The 24,375-nt window shown below is 40.2% G+C and overlaps 2 protein-coding genes across 2 annotated transcripts; both read left to right on the plus strand.

The window, feature by feature from the left end:
• Positions 1-754: 754 nt before the first annotated feature.
• CP1 (Ca2+-binding protein 1) lies at positions 755-2,117 on the plus strand. The gene has a single exon (XM_086589430.1). It carries the CDS (start codon positions 1,483-1,485, stop codon positions 1,945-1,947), a length of 465 nt encoding a protein of 154 aa, XP_086445556.1. The 5' UTR covers positions 755-1,482; the 3' UTR covers positions 1,948-2,117.
• A 14,904-nt stretch (positions 2,118-17,021) lies between these two features.
• LOC147516996 (uncharacterized) lies at positions 17,022-18,113 on the plus strand. Its single transcript, XM_086593444.1, has one exon. The coding sequence runs from the start codon at positions 17,022-17,024 to the stop codon at positions 18,111-18,113; it is 1,092 nt and encodes a 363-aa protein (XP_086449570.1).
• Positions 18,114-24,375: the final 6,262 nt, after the last annotated feature.

Here is a 24,375-nt window from a genome sequence, read left to right on the forward strand (position 1 = left end):
TTAAATTTGTTACGTTTTAGCTTTGAAAGTTTCTATTCTACATTTCTAATTAACAAAAATTTGGGGCAATTCACAAAATGCTCCCACAGTTTGGGGCAAATTTGGGGTGGGTGAGGTGCACAAGCCGCAGTATTGACACCCCCATAAATGGGACCAGCACCCCTTTGACCAATTCAACGGTACTAGCACCCTTCTATTAAATATACAAAAAACACTAACGGCAAGCACCTGCCGCGGGATCGCACAATCCACGACATCGGATTGCTGCGAGATCCCATATCCCACGGAAGGTGGCTGCCGTGGGTCTTTTTTTTAATAGCCACTATAAAAAAAAAAAGTTAGTTGCCGAGGGATGATTTTGTTTACTAAAATGGAGTTTTTGCTTGTGTTAATTATCAAAACTCTTCTTCATTAATTTGATCACAAAATTTTCTTTTAGCAAATGAAAATATTTGCCGCGAGATAGCAAAATTATGGCTCGATTATATATTTTTTTTGTCATGGTTTTGGTGTTGTTCTTGGAGTGTAAAGAAACTTTAAAGAAGAAAATGAGGTATCCATATGTCGTGTGTGTTAAATATTCAAAATTTGAAGTGAAAAAAAAAATAAAAAACACAAAAAAAATATGTCATGGCAACTGTCTGCCGTGAGATATGCGATATCGCGGCAACTTGATGCCGTGGATTGTACGATCTCACGGCAACTGCATGTCGTAGAACTATAGGCATATGGGGGTGTAAAAGGACATATAAGAAATAACCATTATTGTTTTACTTTTTGTCAAAGGGGCGCTAGTCTCATTTATCGGGGTGCCAATACCGCGCCCCGGGTGCACAGTTTCCCACCATTTTGTTTCGTTCCATAAATTTTCCTTACATCAAAACAATTAAACAATTGTTTTATGGTGGGCATGGTGGTATGTAGTTGAGCTGACGAATGTGTAGACCAACAAAGTTAAATTTGGGTCAGTATCATGAGGAAAGGAGATTTTGATTTGGCCAAAATCACATTCGAAAATGATTTGGGCTACTCCGAGGATATTCCTATAGGGATGAGTGTGCTGATACCGTTGGATCCGAGATCCAACGGTCCGAAAAACAAAAACAAAAAGGAAGAGAGAGAATGTGAATTTGTTTTTTATTTTCGGACAGTTGGATCTCGGATCCAACGGTATTGGATGTCGTCCCTATGAGAATATCCTCGGGGTAGACAAACTCTTCGAAAATTGCAGCAAAAATACTCCTCCAGAATCCAGAATTCCAAATTGCACGGTAATCCGACAAAGTCTAAAAAAAGTGACAGGACTACATGCGACTTCTCATGATGTCACCCCACACGTCAAAAAACTTTCGAAACAAGTATTCAACATTTGCTACCTCAGGCTCTCCATATATAGAGCCGCACATAACAAACATTAGTCCAAAAGGAAAACTTCTAATTGGCTCTGCACCTTAAACACAAAACCGCTTCATAGGAATCATAATGTGTCCTTCAGGCATAGTAACACCCACCACTACACCAGATTTCCGTTCAGCATTTGATATCCTAGATATCGATCATGATGGTAAAATTAGTCGGGATGATCTCAAAACATTCTACTCATGTTTTTCTGGCTCAAACGAAGTAACCAACGATGAAGACATTGGTTCAATGATATTCATTGCTGATTCAAACAAAGATGGTTTTGTCGAGTTTGACGAGTTCAAGCAGGTTCTAGATTGCTCCAAGACTTCACCTGTTGTTAGTGGTGGTGTAATGGAAGATGTGTTTAAAGTAATGGATAGAGATGGAGATGGTAAAGTTAGTTTTGATGATTTGAAGAGTTATATGAACTGGGCTGGGTTTTCAACTGGTGATGAAGATATTAAAACGATGATTAAACTCGGTGGTGGAGATGACAAGAGTGGGGTCTGTTATGAAGGTCTGTTGAAGATTCTGGCTGTTTAATCTTGCAGGAGCAGTTCTCAAACGCGTCAAATTTTTTTTGGAAGTTTTGTGCAAGTCTAACATGTGAGCTGTGTAATTGTAGATGTTTCAATCAATGAAAGAGAACAAGACAAGAAACATTTTTGTATTTGAACGTTATAATTTACACCAGCCACAAGAACTTTGTCGCTTTTGTGTTGTTTATACTTTATACTCTTGCTTTCGTTAGAAATTTTCATTAAAGTAATGCCAACTGCCAAGAGTGGGAGGACTTTAGCAACTTGCATTTGACGTTTTGCCGAGACAGACTAGCAAAGTCCTACATAGTTTTTTTTTTTTTGGTAACTGCATTTATTTATATATCAAACATTACGGAAACTGTGCACAGATAGAGCAATAAGATAAATAACCTAGTTACACATAAAGGTGGTTTTTGACACCATATAGACATAACATCTAAAGACATACTAAGAAAATTATCAGGAAGATTTAGTTGATGAATTGTTAGATGACGCCACTATTCTGGATTAGCAACCTGGTCAAGCCATCTTTGCAAAAGCGTTAGCCACAAAATTGCCTTCTTTATATGTCCACTGAAATTGGGAAGTGGAGTACTGACGAATTGTTAGATGACGGCACTATTCTGGATTAGCAACCTGGTCAAGCCATCTTTGCAAAAGCGTCAGCCGCAAAATTGCCTTCTTTATATGTCCACTGAAGTTGGGAAGTGGAGTAATGACGTAACAATTCTTTGACATCAGAAATTAGAGTAGCAATCTCCCAAGGCAAAGAGTGAATCATTTCTTATGCAGTCGAAAAGATATTGTGAACCAGTTTCAAAAATAACATATGTCAACTCTAGCTTGTGGGCAATTTGAAGGCTCGTTCGAAGTGCTAAAGCTTTAGCATGAAGAGAAGAGCATCGTCTGATTGGTGATGCAAAAGCAAACATAAATCCACCATAAGTATTTTGTAGTACTCCACCAGCACCTGGATTGCCAAGAGATAATCCGTCAACATTAAACTTATGAAAATTCAATAAGGGTGAACGCCAAAAGACTAGAATAGAAGCTGGAACAATGAGATCACGCGGTCGTTGATGTAACTACAATAGTTCTTGTGTCTAACTCTAAATTTGCCGAATCAAAGTAATTGGATTTGGGAGCACATAAGTTGTATGAAACCTGTACTTATTTCTTTCCAACCATCTCTATTAGTAAAATACACCATAATTAACCTGGCCTTTTAAATTAGACCAGCCTTTTTTCTACCACCTAATACCCCTAATTAAATACAAAAAAATATTATTCAATGTCTTTAAAAAGGACTATTTCGTCATTTAATTTTTTATTTCTATTTATACCCTTCAATTACAACACACAGACAAAGGAGTTTTATGTAAATTCAGGGCAAAAACCAAATCCACGCCTATATTGACATGTACGCGGTGTTGCCTTGCCATTAATACCCACTTAAATACCATTAATACCCACTTAACTACCATTAATACCGAAGTTCTTTCAACTTCCCTCCTTTCTTCATGAACTCTTTCCACTCTTGGTTTTTGCTTTATGCTTCCAATTCAAAGTTAGATCGAACGTAATCCAAAGAAGGACTTCGACAAATTTCATCATTATGCGTGGTGGTCTCTAGCGTGGTCGCCGAGGAAGGAGCCCATCAAAAGCCTACGGTCAAGACAATTCGTAGGCCTTTTGTTTCCAAACACAAATCCGATATCCTTAACACTCGTTCCTCCGGTTGGGTTTCTTCCGCAATCGAGATAGTACATTTATCCGATAATACCAAATATTCATTTTTAAGTTGTCGATTTCAAATCGCGGATTTTTGTATGTGTTTATAATTGTATATTCTTTGACTTTTGAATAATCCAATGTATACAAATAGAATCTAGATAACGAGTTTGTTGTTCGCTTTATGCCAAACCTCATAGTTGAATCTTAATTCTTTATACTGCACAGTTATATTCTTCAAGTGATTATTTGGAGTGACGGTGTGACTTTTGAATATTCATCAGCTAAGTAAGCCATTTCCATTATCTATGAAAGTAATCCAATGTATACAAATAGAATCTAGATCACGAGTTTGTTGTTCGCTTTATGCCATTCTATTTAGCCTAATAGAGTAATTTAGATGTGTGAACAATTTCTTTTAAGGTCACACAACTTTTAGCTACCCAATTGCCTGAGTCTAACAGCCTGAGCACCGCAAGCGCATCTCTGCTTTGCATAAGTCCATACACGCAACAGAGAACAATGGCATCACAACTTTTCAACACCAATTTGTTTACTCAACGCTTAAATGTACAGAATAAAAGGACACTTGGTAGGCAAAACCGTAGAATATATCCAATTTAGATTTTGATCACCCTCGGTTGCTCTAAAGAGTTGATCAAGTTGTCTTTGTTCAGAAGTCCTAATGTCAATATAATATATTGTGTTCTATCTCACCAACAACTACCTTTTGATCACCGGCCACTTACAAGGACAAAAAACTTTTGGTAATGGATATTGGTGCTTGGATTTTTCTTAATGCAAGAAACATGTAAGAGAACATACTTTTAAGAACATAAAGTTTTTCCTTATCTTTGCTTTGTAGATTCCACGAAATACCAAATGGCTACAACGCCGAAATGTCAAGGTTTGCGCTTATCGTTACTTTATGGTGAATTATGTCCTTTTATGGTGAATTATATCCTGAAGGAACATTTCCCATTAGGAGAATAACAGAAGAAGATATATTAAGAGCAAGTTGTGTGCAAAGATTTGGAAGCAAAGTAGGCAAGGCCCGTTAGACGCGATTCATCCAGCAGTGCCCATGAGGTTAGTACATAATCTTTCAGTAATGTTTTTCCATGAAATTCAACTAAGCGCAAGTTGAAAAGTGTAGTTGCCCCGCTAGAATGCAGTTACAAAAAGAAAACAGTGTTCTCAATAAAATGAAGGTACCTTTGATTCATAACTTCATGGTTTTCTTATCAATTGTATTCTCATGAAAAAGTGTGGTTTTAACTCATTCTTTTTTGTGTTCATTGTGATAAGTGTCGGCTATAAATTCAAGCAAATATATGTGTTCATTTGCCTGTTTCTACCTTCTTTTGGTATTCACCCTCTTCCCATTTATTCAGGCTATGGTTGACGCAAGTCTGTGTCCTAATGTTCCCACATGCAATTCTCTTCTTACTGCATTCCTTCGGGCACACCGGTTCCCTGATGCTTACGAAGTGCTTAAGAGTATGTTGGTTTTGGGAACTGCAACCTTCTTTACAGACTCACAAGTTGCTCTTCAGCTGCTTTACAGACATAAGAATTCATGGTGATATGATGTTTTGTTGTTAGCTCATAACAACCACTGGCCACGCAGCTCATGCATTTCTGGTGTCCATGCCAGCTGCCTGCCTATATCGTCAGAACGTGAAAGATCCTACAAGCAACTTCATTGATCTAATGCACCCCTTCCAATTGTGACTTCAACCTCACTGAGGGTCGCTCCTTCAGCAAAGCACTCCAAACTGGGGATACGAACATGCGTCTGTCATTGAGGGCTTAACCAAAAGACTATCAAGCTTATGGAACCCACACACCTTCAACAGCTGCAGATAAATCAGTTATGACTGCAGCACATCCCGCATATGCCAAGTCAGCCTTAAGAGCAGTCGCCCCTGGCGCACTCCTTCGCCTTGCTGTTGGAACCCCTAAGCCAGCCGGTTTCACCAAATAAACAAAACAATGCCGGTAAAAAAAAAAAAGATAGAGAGGAGTTATTTAAGAAAAAGCTGACAGAAAGAACAGCTCTGGAACACATTGTTGCAAAAGGTATGGTGGCTGCAATGCTACTGGATGGCTGAACTTGATGGATGCGTACTTGGAGGGTTTAGATAATGATAGAATGTAAGTGAGTTTTAAAAATGATCAAATATGGACGTCATCGAAGTTGCTCTCCAAGTACTCGACGCTTTTTGTACCGGTTTGGTCATTTGGTGGCGCCCCTTGGTTCGTTGTAGAACTGCCCAGCTTATCTTCAGCAGAACCTTACACATTGTAGATGTCAACTGTTTTCTGAAAAACTTTCAGCTTAGAACGGATCTGACGTCAACTGCTATTTGTCACTGCAACGATCCAGATACGGTTTGAGGAAAGTTGCCGCAGCGTTTTCAACTGCTATGGATGTCACTTAAATTGATCTCCACGTCCCCGCAGCGTTTTTATCCAAATTTGTCAGTTAGTGGTGGCACTTGCTTTGGCGCAAGAAACCCCGTTTAAGCTCATGGGGGAGCTTCTAATTGAAGATGTCGACTGATTTCAGCAGATGCTTAGCATTAGAGGTTTTTTCCTAGATTTATCAGTACAAATGGAGCTTGGAGTGAGGTGTATGTGCAAGGGAAGAAGGCTCAAACGGGGGTCATAAGCCCATAGACACCACTTGCTACGAGTTATTCTTCTTCGGCAGAGTCAACTTAAGTAACCTCTCCAGGTGTTAGACCTGAAAGCACTCTGACTTTGACGACCTACAAGTTTGGCCAATCTTCTTAGTTGGACTCAGCTCTTGCTTATGATTAATATGATGTTGGATTTGCCTTTTATAAAGCCTCACCAGTTGCTTATCATTCTAAATAAGACCAAGGGACTTACGTTAGATTAGAAGAAAGGGTTATGAAAAAAGTACATGTCAGTCAAAAGCTTTATCGGATTAATTTCGGGACAGTACAAACTCCTAGGTATTATTTGTATGTGTGACAGCCTACACACTGCCGTTCAAGTTCAAGCCCGCAAGGTTCATAATGAACTTCAAATAGCCAGTTATGGGTGAAATTGATACAAGATCAATTGAATCGGTCTAGGATGCACTTTCTTTGTTTGGGCCGAAAGATGGTCAAAGACCTCATAGGTTGAAAATCAACACTGAGGTACAATTTACAAAGTTTCATGTTAATTCATGGTTAACACTTGGTTGGACCTGTTTAATAAGACCATTAATGTGCTATTAGTGTTACTGGTTCCACCTGGATGTCGTTCTACCCAATATATTCAGATGTTGTTTAATGATTAATGATTTTAGCAAATAGATTATCCTCATTTTTCCGGGTAAGATGAGGGCTTACGATCGAGAGCTCCTCGCTAATGTTGATCCCAACCGAGTAACTATATATGAATATGTCATATTAATCTTGAACAGCTTATATGTAGAAACTTAATTTGATTTTGCTTTGCCCCCGAAATCGATACCAGCTTAATAGTTGCTTGATTAGTCCACGTAACCAGCTCCTTAATGTGTTATCATAGTTTTCCTATATTCTTCTCGCTATACTGATCCTCTACGTGTTTAAATGGGTAACTGTTTATTGTTGTGCAGATAGCAAGAGCATCCTTAAAACCAAAACAAATTACATTGCTAAGCCTGCGGCATCATGGCTCGATGATTATCTTGTGTGGATGTCTCCGAAGCTTTTGGTTGCTGCAGAAAGTTTACTTAATGAGAGTTCTTCATCACACCCCGAATTTCAATTGCATTCTGAAAAACATTATTTGTCCCCTCGACTCTTCGATCTCCGAGGTGTGACGACTTCCACTCCCAAAACCCATCAACAGTTTAAATATGCGGATAATTAAAAAACCAAATAAAAGTTCCATTATACAAATGTCCTCTTCCTTACAAAAATTTACAAATGAAAATACGTAAAACATCGTCTAGACTGAAAATCTATATCACCTCAAGGGAAAACAAAACACAACCTGAGATGCAATGCTAACGCAAACCACAAGCAGCAACCAATCTTCTTCATCACTAAACCTGTCAAGACTTATCAACTATGTTCATTTAATGAACACACCCGATAAGCAAACATGCAAATCGGGTCAGCATTATAAACAATGCTGGTGTGAGTAGCCCTAAAATACAACATATAATATACATATATATACAAAATCCACAAGGCAGTTAGTTCCTCCACCGAGGCGCCTTAACTTTCAACGACTAATACAGCATCCTTAAGCACAATAATAAAGGCAGGTAGTTCCTCCATTGAGGCGCCTTAACTTCCCACTAACCACACAACAAACTATACGCATAATAAATAAGGCATGTAGTTCCTCCATCGAGGCGCCTTAGGTTCAACTAAACAAATAATCAACCAAGCATATTACCATAATAAGATTATTTCAGACTTTCTTTGTGTGTCCCTAAAATCACGTCGTATCTATGTCTTACCTAGTTTCCCTGGCTACCACAATCGCTACCCAACGCCGAACATGTACATCCACATGCCTCCCTTACATAATGAGTCACTCCGTGCGTAACTACTACCCGGAGGGGATGCCGCGACACCGGTAAATCCTCACACGGAAGCCAAATCTATGTAAATCGCCACTATTCGCATAAAATATTATGCATCATCGTTCTATTTTTTGGCGAACGGAATAATCAAGCCACTATTCGGCTACGCCAGAGGGCCATTCAGCTTTTATCAAACGCCGGAGGGCCAATCACATTACTTACCGAAGGCCATTCAAATTAACTCAAACGCCGGAAGGTCACCCGAAGGCCATTCAGATTAACTGAAACGCCAGAAGGGCCAATCACATGAGTTGTGGTAGCTAGGTTCTAGGATTTTCGTTACGTAATTTATTCAAGTGTCATACATTAATGACTCATAATAAATCCACTATATCACGTGCAGGTCAATTGCCTTATTGCACTAAGCCACAATATATAGAAATATCTCAATATATCTCATAACCATTTTCATATTTTCACGTGCCAATATATTATTGCACTACACCACACTCCGTGGGCAAATATTCACCAATACTATGCTACCTCATAGTAGCATCTCACATATATAATAATGGAGCGTTTATATAAATTTCTCCAAGATATTACATTAATATATATATCCCAACATATGATATCATGTCATAATGCTTCAACGTGACGCATACATTTTATTATAACGTATTAGGAATATAATGTCTCCTAACATCTCAATATCGTCACGCGGTCAAAAATACACAACATCAATGTCAAATCTTTCTTAGATAATGACAACCAAATTTATACAAGCTTCCACAAATTTTATTACTATATGTGTCCATATAATATACAACATAAAACGTAACACAATTAGACAAATCCCCGGTCCACAATCAAAGCCCAATATATATGCTTTTCACACTACTCACGTCAAATCTAAATTAGATAATGACCAACCAAGTTATATAATATCGACAATATTTTATTACTATATTTGTCCATACAAATCAAATAGGTGAAAAACTGGAAAAGTCAACATTTCATAGTCAACGGTCAATGGTCAAAGTCAACATGTCATGGTCAAAGTCAAAGTCAACCGTCAATGGTCAAAGGTCAACATGTCCTGGTCAAAGTCAAACTGTCGTTTCCGTGTTCGACAGGTTCAGAGTCATAGCCATGGTTCATGGCTAAGGGCAAAGGTGCATGGCTCATGGCTAAGGTAATGGTTCGGACCCAACTGGCCAAACCCAAACCTTAGAACCCGAAAGTCTAAAAGTTGAAAGACCCATGTAGATCTATTTTAAGTCCAATGGATCGCCCCAATCAATATTAGAACCCCCAAAATAGTTAAGTGGTTCGGTCCAAAAATTGAACTCAAACCCAATTCTAAAACTAAAAAATGAAATTTCGCCCAACCACCATTGAAATTTCGGCCTAGCCACTAAAAGAAATCGGCCCAAGACAAAACACTTAAACATTTCGGCCCAACAACTTAAAATAGAATCCGGGCCCAAACAAAACCAAAAGGTTTTGGCCCAAGGCCCAAAGCCCAAATCATCATCACCCTCATCAGTTCTCTTCCACCACCAGCACCAAAATCCGGCCACCACAAGTTCAAATCGCCTACCCATTCCAACCAAGCGGTTGGACTCCTAAAGAAAAACCCCACAACATTAACAAAATCGAAACCCTCAAATTCTTGAATCCAAACCCTTCATCCAATCTAGATCTCAAAATTCACGCCGCCATTTATGGCTGGTTCAAGCTTCCAACAGCCCCCATCAAATTCCAACATTCACACATACATCAACAACCCACAAATCAACCAAAAACAGTTCAAACTGTTTTACTGGCGGAGGTTTGGTCGAACCGCCATTAATGGAGCTTCGAGCTTCAACAACCCTTTCCAGCACCCATTCGACAGTCCGACCACCAATCTCCAAACTCCCGACAATCAACCAAAGCAAAACAACAAAAAAAAAACAAAAACGAATACAGGGGTTTTCACTGCCACCATTGACGCTCTGTCGAAGCTCCCAACAGTTCTATCAAATGTATCGACACCCCCCCTTTCCTAACCACAATTCAATCAATAACAACCCAACAAAAACAACACAACAACAAAGGTAAGTTAAGGAAAACAGTATGAGCTCGCGCCTCCATTAACCCATGTTCCGAGCTTCAACAGTTCAAATGAAACTAACAGATATCGACATAACTAAATAACTGTGAAAACTGAAAACTGGTCGGAAACACTTTGACAGTAAATTCGTAAATTCTAAACAGACCAAAAATTACAATTTTAGTAGTGGTGAGAGATAACTCTACTCACCTTTATGAACAGTTCGACGAATCCTCCTAGTCCGAATCGTCGCGCTCCACCCTCCAGCAGACAAGCTTCTAGCTCTGCCTCCATTTTTAATATTTTATTATTTTAAAAACCCTATTATCTAGAACAATGTGTTTATATACTTGGGTTCGAAACCCAAGCCTAACACGCACTTCGGCCCGAAAACCAGCCCACATGTCCCTAATCCAATCAATCTAATTTTGAAAATAAATAATTTAATTAATTAATAAATAGAAAAATACGATTTTAAAAAATACGCTAGCGATTCTTCGCCTCCGATGATTAGGTCACTTAATTATAGTGTGCTTACATGTATTTCAAACTAAGACTTAATCAATTGTGTTGTCGCCATGCTATGAGCAAAGCAGTTTTTTTTTTTAATGGAACTGGCTAGAGTCGCATGGTATACATTTTCTAAACTGAGATAAACCTATGCCCTCATGATAATGTGCTGCATGTCAGTTGAGGGAGTCATTATGATCTACTCAAAGAGATTTTTTTTTTCGTTTTTTCCTCTTTTCTCAAGAATGGCACATAGGTAAAATGGTCTTTAGATTCTCCCTTCTTTCCTTATAGTAAGCTGTGTTTTATGTGGTGTTGTATGTGCCCTCAAGTGTCTTATGAATTTTTAGAGTTGTAAGAATATTCTGTTTTTCACTATTTTTTTTTTCTTTAATACCCCAACAAATATTGATAGTTCAAACTATTATGACCCTCCCAAGTAAGTTAGCATGACTTTAGAACTGCTTTGCTCATGAATGCATCGTATAACTTTGAGCTGGTTAGCTTCTGGGTCCAGATTTGGGACTAGTAGTGGACGTGAGGCCTCTCCTGCGGGTGATAGCAGAGCTTCCCCCTCTCTCCTTGCTTCTCCACCTCTGTTTGAGATCCAAATACCTCAACTAAAACCTTGATCTTGATCCCCCCACTTCATCACCCACCCCCACCCCCACCCCCCCCCCCCCTCAATCTCTCACCCAACACAAAAAATCCCATCCATCCCCCCCCCCCCCCCTTATACAGCTCTGCTTTTACCCAAACAAGGGAAATATGCAAAAATCAACAGCGTTAGTTCTACCACACCAACAAGAAGAAAGTAGTAGTAAGAACCAGATAGAGGAACTACAACAAAAAATGAAAAAGCTTCTCTTTGGAAAAAAAAACAACAACATATTATAGAGATCAACTGTCTAAATGCCGAAGCTTTGGAAAACGATGCTCTTACACTAATTGGGAAGCTACATGGAGGGTTTTCTCCAAATCTAGAGGAAGTTGGAAAGGAAGTGCATAGAATTTGGCAGACAACAGGGAATATAGAGTTAGAACGGATTGATAGAGACCATGTCAAGATTAGCTTTGAAAATAGTCAGGAATGCAAGCATGTGAAGACAAATGGACCCTGGATGGTGGGAGGATTTATTTTCTCTATAAAGGAATGGGAGAGAGGCAGAAGACTGGATGAGTATAACTTTGAGCTGGTTAGCTTCTGGGTCCAGATTTGGGACCTCCCAAAAGACAGAATCAATAAAGCAAACGTTTGGAAAATTGGTGAGGAATTAGGGCTGGTCATTGAAGCTGATATTTCCTGTCCACCTAAATTCAATCAACCGGTTGCACGGGTTAGAGTAGAAATGGATGTAAAGGAAAGACTAACAAAAGAACAACAGATCAAGCTAGAGACTGGGGAAGAGTTAACGGTGAGACTCAAGTATGAAAAGCTGGAGACATTCTGCTATTTTTGTGGAGTCATTGGCCATGAACATCTGAGTTGCCGAATTAGAAACCAATACAGATATGAGCTGCTGAAATGTGGAGGAAGCATAAAGGATATCAAACCAAATTTCACAAGTCAAATAAAAGCTAACAAATTCTACAATGGGGTGGCCTTCACTGGAAAACAAGCTTATACCATAGAAGGAACACCATCAAAACTTCGGTTTGAGGAAACTCCGGCACCGGAAAGGGAGAGAAGGTCGACAGGAAACTGGAAAGCGCAACTACGAGCAAGACAGAACAGATGGGAGGGGTCCACATCAGCAGAGCAAGGACAGCAAAAAGACAAAACCAAGGGAGTAGATGTGGGGCCTGGAGATGGGATCAAGGAATCAGGTATAACGGCTACTTCAACGGTCAATTTCCAAAAGGGCTTCGAGATGGGACTACCGAACCAAAAGAACAAACAAGAGACTGCTATTCAGGCCCAAGGCCTAGATGGGAAGGAGTATGGGCTAGTGCTGGAAAAGGATCATGGGCTAAAGATATATCAAAGCCCAATAGAGTCTGCGAACGAGAAGGCGATGGGCTGCGAACTGGATATGGTGGAGCACAGGGATATACTGGGCCTAGTGGTGTTTGGAAAGATAAATACAGAAGAGAGGGATAGATATCAGGATCACTGCATAGACACCTCGCAAAACTACAAGGCTTTAACTCAGGAGGAAGGAATGATTGACAGGTGCCAGCCTAGTGGGTTAGAGGCTACCAGAAGTTATGAATAGGCTATGACCCAGATCTTTATTCAAACAACTACAGAAGAAATACTAGGTTCCCATGGAGTCTCGAGCCGCACAAGCTGTGAATCTCAGAGAGAGTTCCAAGAAAAGTCTAAGCTACAAAGCTATAACAAATCCACACGTGGTAGAGGATACAAAGTCATGGCTTCCCGAGGCAGAGGAAAAAGGGTGTCTAAAACAGAGACTAAATCCAGGCTGGGTAGTATTGTTAGAGAGCAAAAAGCTCAAACTCAAGAAAAAAATCCAAAAAGGAAACACATTCTGAGTGAAGAAGAGGAAGACGAAATGGTAATGAATGGAGGAGATGGATGGATAAGAAGAAGCAAACGCATAGGGGAGCAGAGATCAAAGAAAGTAAAACAAAGGGCAACTGAACTAAGGAGTCAAGGAAAAGGACATCTCCTGATACCAAGGAACGCAAATATAGTGCAACTATCCAGTGACTCATCAACACCAAATACCTCGGAGGAACTGATTGATATTGATTCTACAACAGATCCAAGTCCAACTGAGTCTGAGGGTACAAATGACTCAGTTACATCATATGAATCAGGAATCTTAGAAGAAATTATGGCAGAGCATCAGGCTCCTATGGAGGTATATTACTCAGATGATGAGGAAGATAGGATGGTGCATGATGCAGAAAAGCAACTTTATAATGAGATGGTGGGATATGAAGCGGATGGGGAACAAGTTACATGCCAACCACAACCTCTGGCAATGGATGACTCAAGTGTGGATAGGAGAAGCTCTCAATGGGGACAAGCAGAGAAGAAGGCTCAGGAAGGGCAAAGCTCAGTAAACCTAAGTCAGAAGATGGATGATGAGTCTAATATTAGGGGCCAAGAAAAGGGTGATGACTACAGTGGGGGTCTGTCTGCTCCTCCAGGGTTCGCGGTAGCTGTCCCATCACAGCTGCCTTGGTACCCATGACGATCCACGCCTGGAATTGCCGGGGGATAGGCACCACCACGGCAGTTCAACAACTAAAGGACCTGATAGGTAAGTTTAATGTAGATATTGTGTGCTTGGCAGAAACTAAAGCTAATAAAGAGAAAATAGGCTATCTCAGCAAAAAGCTCAAGTTAGAGGGACATTTTGCGGTTCCAGCACAAGGACAGAGTGGAGGGTTGGCTGTGCTTTGGAAAGAAGGTGTGGAACTGGAGATCCTTGGGGCCTCAAAAAACCAAATTACAGGTAAACTTGCGAATTATTTTAGTACTGATGATTGGTTCTTTTCTTTTGTTTATGGGGAGCCGGCTGCCCACAATAGAAATAAAGTCTGGAATGAATTGAGGGGATTAGCTCCTCTGATTCCTGGACCATGGTGTTTGTTTGGTGATTTCAATGCTATAGCCCAACTAAGTGAAAAAATTGGAGGGAAAAGCACTATTTCTAAGAGTATGCACGAGTTCAATAACATGATCAATGATCTGGGTCTGGTGGACTTGGGTTTTAAAGGCCCAAAGTTCACCTGGAGCAATAACCGCAGAATAGGGGATCATGTGCTTGAAAGGTTGGACAGAGCTATGGCTTCTACTGAGTGGATAGCTCTGTTCCCACATGCTCTAGTTCAAACGGTGGCTAATGCTTCCTCGGACCATATCTCTTTAATCATTAATCTGGATAATAAAGAAGAAAGGAACCCTAGACCTTTTAAATTCTTTAATATGTGGCTTGCTAATGATGCTTGCAAACCTGTGATTGAGAAGGCCTAGAATGCCATTACCCATGACCTCCCTGACCACAATCTCATACATAAGCTGCAAAAGACCAGAACTGACCTATCTGTATGGAATAAGTTTCTTTTTGGGAACATCTTTGCAAACATCAAGGCTGCCCAAAAGGACCTGGATACTGTTCTAGCTAAACCTTTCTCCACTAAGAATTACAATAAAGCGAAAGCTATTAAGGAGATTTTGTTGGGTTGGTATGAAAAGGAGGAGGATTTTTGGAAACAAAAATCAACCGTTGATTGGATTAAGGATGGGGGAAAAAACACCAGATTCTACCATCTCTCCACAATATATAGAAGAAGGAAAAATAAGATAGATAAAATTAAAGATGATGATGGAGAGTGGAGAGAAGGAAGAACTGCTGTGGGAACCTCTCTCAATCAATACTTTACAGACATTTTCACTACTGATTATCCTGAAAGGGACAACCAGATTATGGACTTGTTCAAAAGTATTGTGAGTGATAGGGAAAATGAGATTCTCACAAGTACCCCGGACCAGGAGGATATCTGGAAAGTGGTTAAGCAGATGGGCAGTCTCAAGTCCCCTGGTCCTGATGGGTTTCAAGGGGTGTTTTATAAGAATTGCTGGGACATAGTTGGGCCTGCTGTGGTCTCCTTTGTTCAAAACTTTTTTAACACGGGGTACCTCAATCCCAAGTTCAATGAGACCTACATTGCCCTTATTCCCAAAGTGGTGAATCCTGACCATGCGTCTAAATTTCGACCTATCAGTCTCTGCAATTTTGGGTACAAAGTCGTATAAAAAATTCTTGCAAATAGATTGAAAGGTCTCATGAACAGGATCATCTCCCCTTTTCAAGGGGCTTTTATTAAGGGGAGAAGCATTGGGGATAATGTGGGGCTTGCTTGTGAGGTGTTTCACAATATGAAGAATATGAAGTCAAAAAATGAGGGCTGGTGTGCCCTCAAGATGGACATGGCAAAGGCTTATGACAAGGTGGAATGGGCTTTTGTTGATAATATTTTTGAAAAGCTTGGTTTCAACAATAAGTGGAGACACATGATCCACCAATGTCTATCCACAGTCTCGTTCCAGATCATGTTTAATGGTTCTCCTTTGGAAAAAATTAACCCTGAGAGAGGGTTGAGACAAGGGGACCCCCTATCCCCATATCTCTTCATCCTGGTCTCAAAGGCCCTCTCCAGATTGATTGCTCAAGCTGAGTCTAAGGAGGAGTTGCATGGGGTCAAGATAAGGAGGAATTCTCCTGCTCTAACCCATCTGCTCTACGCGGATGACTTGATTCTGTTCATTAAAGCCAATCTTGTTGAAAGTGGCCAGCTCAAAAATATCCTGGAGTGTTACTGTAGGGTTTCTGGGCAGAAAATAAACTATGAGAAATCTAGTGTTTTCTTCAGTAGGAATGTTAGCTATAGACAAAAAAATCAAGTTAAAAAGATTCTGGAGGATGAAGAATTTCCAGCCCACAGAAAAATATCTTGGAGTCCCTATTATGCTTTCTAGGAAGAAAGCTGAAGATTTTGACTATCTGGTGGATAGAATCCACAGAAAAGTTAAAGGGTGGAAAGCTAAGGCTTTATCACAGGCTGGGAGAACCACTCTTATCCAAGCTGTGATACAAGCTACCCCCCTATATGTCATGTCGACGTATTTGTTGCCAGTGGCAACTTGCAATAAGATAGATAAGGCATGTAGGGATTTCTGGTGGAATGGAACAGAACAATCAAAAAGTGTTCACACCATTGGGTGGGAACAGATTTGCAAAAGTAAACAAGAAGGAGGGCTGGGTCTCAGGAAAACTAGAGACATGAACAAGGCTATGTTAGCAAAACTCCCCTGGAAGGCAGCTACTGACGTCCACTCTCTGTGGACTCAGACTATGTTTAGTATATATGGAAAACACTGGATAGGAGATGTTCTTAAGCCACCAGATCAAGCCTCCTACTTCTGGAAAGGCATTCATAATGTGTTTAACTCCATTAGTGGGGGGCTGATGTGGAGAATAGGGAAAGGAACTACCACCTCCATCCTAAAGGATCCCTGGATCAAGTGTCTTAACAAACCTATGACTCTGGCAGAGCTAGGGGTGGTGGACAACTCCCTGAATAACCTCCATGTATCTGATCTCTTTCTGCCTGATGGCAGTGGCTGGGATCCAGCTAAGCTTAATCTTTGGTTCCACCCCTTCTTAAGTCAGCTGATGCAGAGATTGTAGTTAGGCCTGCCACTGCCCCAGCTGACAAAATGATATGGGCCATGGAAAGATTTGGAAAGCTAACTGTTAAGACTGTTTATGCCTACCTCAAAAACAAAGAAAATGAGATGGGACAAAGTTCCAGTGTCAACTATATAGCTATCAAGCATATGTGGACAGCTCCCCTGCCTTATTATTTACAGATGTTTCTCTGGAAGTTATACATGCATGTGCTACCTCTGGGTGATAGGTTAGCTGAAAAGGACATGAAAGGAGATTTCTCTTGCCCTTTTTGCAATAGAGAAATGGAAACAGCAGAGCACCTTTTCTTCACATGTGATTGGACTCGAACTATTTGGTTTTGCTCCCAAGTGGGGCTGAGAATCAATACAACTCAGCAGCCGCATGGATTGAGGAACAGAATAGAACTCTACCTATCTTGGTGCACCAGCAAGGACAGGGACCTATGCCTGGCTGGGACCCATATCATGTACCTGCTCCATTACATATGGAGAGCTAGAAATGAGCTGAAATTCGACAAAAGGAATGCTAACAGAGATCGTATCATTAGGCAGAGTAGAGCCATGGCAGAGAAATGCTTGGATGCCTTCAGAGAAGATTCTTTATCATTTCAATTACCTTCTAACCTTTCTAAGAACTCTATAGAAAAGCTGTTCCCTGAAATCCCAATTGATAGCATGGTGATTAGGTTTGATGCTTCTTATGACAGGAATACAGGGTGGACAGGAGCTGCAGCAATTGCTAGTAATAGTGAAGGGGCTATGGTTGGAGCAGCAGTGCGGAGGTTCAAGGCCCAGGATATTGGAGCAGCAGAAATGGGAGCAGCTGAGGTGGCAGTCTTACTGGGAAGGCAGATTAACCACGATAGCTATGTGTTCGAGGGGGATAATCTGGAAGTTATTAAGGCACTTCAAGGGGCAGCATGTCCTTGGACCCTGGAGGTGCTGAAGACACATATTAACTCTTTAACTCAGGCTTTTAGTTCTTGCATGTTCTTTTGGATTAGTAGGATTTACAATGGGGATGCAGATTCCCTAGCAAAATGGGTTAACCATCAGCTGGGGAATTCTGATCTTCCGAAGTGTATGTTGGACAACTTTTGTTTTCCTGCTCACCTTTAGGTGGCTCTAATGAAAGGGTAGAAAATTTACATCGAAAAAAAAGAACTGCTTTGCTCATATTTTGTCCATGAGGCTTTAGCCTACTTTGCTCATATTTTGGCCATAAACAAGAACTCATTAAAATGACCAACTGTATAACATAACTGTAGTTAAATTTTCAGAACTCCAATTGTAAATTATCAAGGTGTTTATTATTTACCAAAGTTGAATTTCCTTTATCTGAAGAAACAAGATGGATTCGATCGAGCGTATGTGATGAAGCTTATTCCTCTCTTCTCGCCTGCTCAAGAACCAAAAGAACACCCACCCGCCCCACTTAAGTCCACAAAATTCAAGTTACAATGGTCATCATATCTCCTGACAGGGCTTTCCTCGATCAACTGTGTAAAAAATTTGTAGAGACATATATGGGCGTATCCAGAACATATGCTGGTAATTGTTCTCAGTATATTGCTTTGACTTCCCAGACCTTTCTTTTATTATGTTTTTCTTCGATTTTATTTGATTCACATTCGTTGAGTTTATTTGTCGCTAAATTTGATCATAGAAATTGTATGGTTTGGTACTACTTTGGTGTAAATAACTTAAATGGTAGTCTCGTGGTTTAAAGAAGAAGAGGGGTGTGATTTGTGAACATAATGGTGGGAGGCGGACATACCGTGTTGTGAGATGCAGTTATGGATTTATCTAATAACAATTGTTGGGTTAGTCACGTGTGTTTTTTGTACTTAACTTAGAAAATACATAATGGATCTTTAGCTCAAATGGGAGAGCTCTTGGGAGTTGGAGTGCCATCTTCATGCATCCCAGTGATGGTGGTTCAAATCCACCGGATCCTTTTTCTTTCTTATCATAGGTTTGTTTATGGTAGTGTGATTGTGTATGGTTGTATCGTGCATGTGGTTCTGCATTTTGCATGATTATGGGAGTGTGGACTGTGGACTCTTGTGGGTGTTGTGTGGACTGGACCGTGTGTATGTGGTGAATGGTGTGCGTGTGTGTAGGCGTGTAGTGACCGTGTGTGTGTGTGTGTATGTGGACTGGTGGTGACTGTTGTGTGTGTGGTGGTGGTGGTGACTATTGTGTGTGGTGGTGGTGGTGGTGTGTGTGTGTGGGTGGTGATCTGCTTTGTGTGTGTGGTGGTGGGACTGCGTGTGTGGTGGTGTGTGTGTCAACCGGTGGTGACTAGCTGTGTGTGGTGGTGGTGTGTGTGGACCGGTAGTGACCGGTGGTGGTGTGTGTGTCAACCGGTGGTGGTGACTAGCGTGTGTGGTGGTGGTGGTGTGTAGTGATTTGGTGGTGTGTGTGGACCGGTAGTGACCGGGTGGTGTGTAATGTTTAACTGGCGTTGGGTGTTGCTACTCTTTTGCCGATGTTATTATTTGGAGTCTTCTTTCTTTGCTCCAGCTTTGGGTGTTAATTTTAATGTGTACAATACAACAACAACAAAGCAGCCCAATGTGTGGTAGCAGCATCAACAATTCAATCTGCAATGCCACCGCGTCAAGTAAATATGTACCCGGCCAATCGCAAGGTAATGACAATGGGAGAGGCCGAGGTAGGGGAGCAAGAGGAAGAAGGGTGGGTAGGGGTGGGCAAAATAGTTTAGTGAAGAAGGACCATAACACCCGGTGCAATCAAGCCATGCCCCCGCCTAAAACCATTCTAATGCATAAAGCATACAAGACTCGACTAAAGGGTGGTGGATCAATCACCGCGTGTCGTGTTATTTCCACATCATGGTGACTCCATCGAACGTAAGGTGATTTCCTTTTTACTTTGCATTTACGCCGACACTATAACAGCTCAACTATATGCCCCCGCTCTTATTGTTTTTCATGAACTTCCTCTTAAAAACATTGTCGGTTATACATGTCGCCTTGGGTTTGGATTCAACCTGTATAGGTAATTTAGTTTCCAATAGGAATATCATTCGATATCAAGCCATTCATAAAGCCAAGGCTCCATGGACCGCGGAACTTGAATTTTGGACCGAGATACTAGCAAGGGGATCACCTACAAATGCACAAAGGGGAAGCCATGTAGACCGAGATGCACCGGGACATCAAAGCACACGACGAATCTGATGTCAAAGACAGAAAAGTAATTATGAGAGTTTGTTTGGGTAGGAATATTTTCGCCGGTATTCTTGAATACCGTGCAGAGAATTCTCATAGGAATGTCTATCAAAGGTGTGCCTCGTTTCTCAAAGGAAGCAAGCCAAGTGTTTGCCAAAGTTTGTCTGTAAACACAATCTTGAGTACTATCCATAAAATGCCCATATGACCAATATTTCACAAAAGTAAAAATAATCAATGTATGAATCTTTTCTCTTATCTTTCTTTTACCTAAGTTTGTCTTATAATATTTTTTCTTTCAGATTTATGCCTAAGTGTATGTAAAGATGTTTTCTTGGTTTTAATGATTATATTACAATTTATCCACAGAGTGTCATAAAAAAGAAGTATGGTCAGGATGCAACCAATGTTGGTGATGAAGGTGGATTTGCTCCCAATATCCAGGTTAAATGTAGCTATACTTGACGTTGCCGTCTTCATTTTTCTGGAAATGCAACAATCTTTTCTTTTATTTGTGTTGTTAACTCTTCTTTCTTTCATGCTTTATATTCGGAGATCACATAGCGAGCGTAATCTGGGACCGCAAATTGGCGAGATCTTACAGAGAATGGGACTAAATAGTAGTTGTTAACAAAGTCATTTCCACCACAAGTGAAGAGAACAAGTGCTTCGCTTCACCGTCTTTTGGCTGAATAAAGGCGGTGCCAATGAGTGCACCCACTCTTTGTCGATATCGCTGGAAATACTTAATTTGCTGTCCAATCGATTATGTTTACCTGCATAGTGTGTCATCCATTACGGCGTATTTATTAGATAGGTTTTTTGGCTAAGTGAGCAAGTTTAATTTATAATGTAAATACACTAAGTACAGTTCCATTTCGGATTAGTATTATTAGATAAGGTTCGGTGGTGTGGGTATTAGAATTTGAAATGTGAGGCTTCTTACAAATTGGATTCCAAAGTGTCGTTGAGGACTCCAATCCCAGAGAGGCAAAGTTAGCACCAACCAAGAGTCTCCGGCCCAGTTAGCTATGGGCTTAAGTATGACATAGTAGGTTCTTCACCAATTGGATCACCTACGATTTACATATATAATTATGGCATGTGTTAGTATATATAACATAGTTCTAAATTTAAGTAATAAAGCACTTTCAAATAAATTATACTAAAAGGGAATTGGAAAACAAAAATTACTAAAGTACTTGGCCTTTGCTCAAATATGGAGCAAGATTTCCATTAACTTTTACGATCTGCGTACTATAGAGTATAGACACAAACTATAAATGTACTCCAATCAAAAGAATCTCAAAATATAAAATGCAGCACATGAAAAATGAGAGATATTTTACTAATAATATCAGGGATGTTGAGTCCATTGGAGAAACGGCCAGTTGCACGATGAGTGGGATAGTCGATTCCATATGGATAAGCGTCAGCACGAGCAGTTGTTAACAGATAGTTGTTGTTGCACTATCCACAAGTGAATCGCCAAATACAAAAAATCCACGCGCCTCTGCTTGAGGAACAAAAATGCCCAACACTATAACTACACTAATTACCATGGAAGCAACAAAAGCCGAAGAGTTCTCCATAGTGTGTTAAAATGTCCAGAATAAACAATGTTGAACACAGAAATCTCTTGAACTATCTGTGTTTCAACACACTCAACTCTGACACGTACAGAATGGTGGTTTGATATCGTCTTTTGGTTGTAAACAAACACAGTTGCAAGTTAATATTTATTGGGGGTAGGTTAAGCAGGTCTGTATGAAGGCAAGTTGAGTACAGTCTGGCTATCCGGCCATCCCAAAAATCTTTTCCTTTTAAAGTGCAATTCTGCATTGATTTCCATATGGTTTGGGGTGACAACTGTAAGAGCTATCCACTTATTTATAGGCAGGCCAAAAGAGGTACTAACATCTGCGACATCTATCAATAAAGATAAAAAGAGGATAAGGGATTCTTACTAATCACTCAAACCTCTGGTATCTGTTGTAGTTTTGAATATTTTCATGGTGGCTACACTAAAACTTTTGGAAGCAAATTCCAAATCTTAGGTTCTTCCATGTTAGTTTTGAAGCAAGATTAAAAAATGAAATTCTCTTGGTTGTTTTAACCCATGCATCTTCTACTGCAGCTTTTGCAAACTCTTTCGGTTCAGGACATGACTTCGCCAGGGGGTGGTAGTGGAATTGGAGGTGACGGAGAAAGTAGCAGTGGGGTTTCATGAGCATTGGTTAAGGACAGGTCAAAAATATGATTAATGGGTTCCAGTTCAGTGTACTGGACCTCAACTGGTTTCTCTAGCACCAACAAAAGATGCATCATTTGTAAAAGGTTTCCCTCCTGGTATTAAAAATCACATGGAGAGCCAACATAACGGGTAATTACTTATGGAAAACAATTACGCATTTGTGAACTCTCAGTCTGAAGTCCCCCATCGGTGGGAAAGAGTTAGCACACCGCAAGGGGCCTCTGTGCTACAAACCCAACCACAGGTATGCACATTTACTCAGCTACTCATCAGTAAATCTCTTCCATACTTGAATCTGTACGTACCTTGCTTTGTGCCTTTCTATAACTGTTTTTTTTTTTTACTATACTTCATCTAAATCAATTAGCCTGCTGTTAATCGAGAGATCCTTAAGTTTCATATATTGTCACAACATGTGAGTAGAATCAGGTTTCCCGTATAATTAGGTGGCCTAATTATTAAGAGTTCAAGACACAACACACGTACATACACACTCTCCTACAAAAAAAAATTGTGTGCTTTCTCCCAAAATTTGCTAGCTTCCTAAAAACCCAAATTGAAGATTAATTAAAAATGGCGAAGTAAAATTATGTTTACACTTTTCGCCAATTTCTTTTTAACATCGCGTGCATTGCACGTGCATCTTGCTAGTATATATAATCCACAAAGTCAATGGAAACAAAACAAAACAAAACAGTGGATGCGATCATTGGTACGAGCCAATGTGGAAAATATATTTGCTAGCCAAGTGAGAAAAGCATCTTTTCGGGTTGCATTAATAACTTACATAAGATTAACCCGAACCAGATAGCACGAGCGAAAAGAGAACTTTCAAATAACTGTAAATGAGTTTCACTCACACCTGCACATAGATCACATATTGGATCCACCCTAAAAGACTTAGCTGCAAGAACATCTGCCGTGGGAAGTACTCCTTGAGCTCCTTGCCATAGGAAAAAACAGATTTTATAAGGAACATGCAATTTCCAAATCTTCTTATACAGAGAGGAATGCACTGCCATCGCTAGTCGCACATATTTCATTACGGCAGAATAAACACTTTTCACAGCGTAAAGACCATATTTCTCGGGAGCCCAAAAGATAGAATCTGGTTGAGGTTAAAAGTTTAGAGGGATGGATAAGATTCTCTGAGTATACTAAGATGGCCAATAATTAAGTAGTAACAAGGAGCTGATTCCAACTTCTATTAACTGGGTCAATAAAATCTGATACTCTATCCAAATGACAACTAATTGGTTGGGGCAATATATAGTGGAAAGGATAATGGTGTGTCAGGGACCCAAGAGTCAAGCCAGGTACGTACTGAAAGGCTATCGCCAATGTGCCACCATAAGCCAAAAGCAAGAAGGTGCCCGTAATTTGTGAACTGATTTCCAAGCCTTAGATGCAGTCCTTGGACAACGAGAACGCAAGAATGTACCATTGGGAAATACTTGCCTTTCATGTACGTAGTCCACAGAGAAGTAGGCTGGAGCAATGCTCAAGCTTGTTTACCTAATAATGCAACATTTTGGACTTCCAGATCCTTTACACCAAGACCACCCTGACTCATGGGTTTGCAAGCCAAGTCCCATGCAAAATAATGAAGTTTATGTTCCTATCTCATGCCCCCATAGGAAAGAACGATGATATTGATCAAGCTTTTTAACTAGGCTCACCAGTAGCCGGATACATGATGATACATGTGGGGAGTGCAGATAATACATAATTAATAAGAGTAATTCTATCTCCTTTAGATAATAGAGTTGACTTCTAGCTCACCAATCTAGTTTGAAATATGGTAATCAGTGATGAGAAATTATCCTGGGATGCTCGACCAAGAATAGACTGTACTCCAAGATAATTTGGAAAGTGAACAATACATGGAACTTGATGGATAGCATGAAGCATTTGTTCGAGCCTTCTTAGT

This window comes from Coptis chinensis, chromosome 2, assembly GCF_015680905.1.
Source record: "Coptis chinensis isolate HL-2020 chromosome 2, ASM1568090v1, whole genome shotgun sequence".
NCBI lineage: Eukaryota > Viridiplantae > Streptophyta > Magnoliopsida > Ranunculales > Ranunculaceae > Coptis > Coptis chinensis.

Excerpts from the sequence above, each read along its gene's own strand:
- LOC147516996 (XM_086593444.1), top strand. The coding sequence starts at position 17,022 with ATGATATGGGCCATGGAAAGATTTGGAAAGCTAACTGTTAAGACTGTT.
- CP1 (XM_086589430.1), top strand. The coding sequence starts at position 1,483 with ATGTGTCCTTCAGGCATAGTAACACCCACCACTACACCAGATTTCCGT.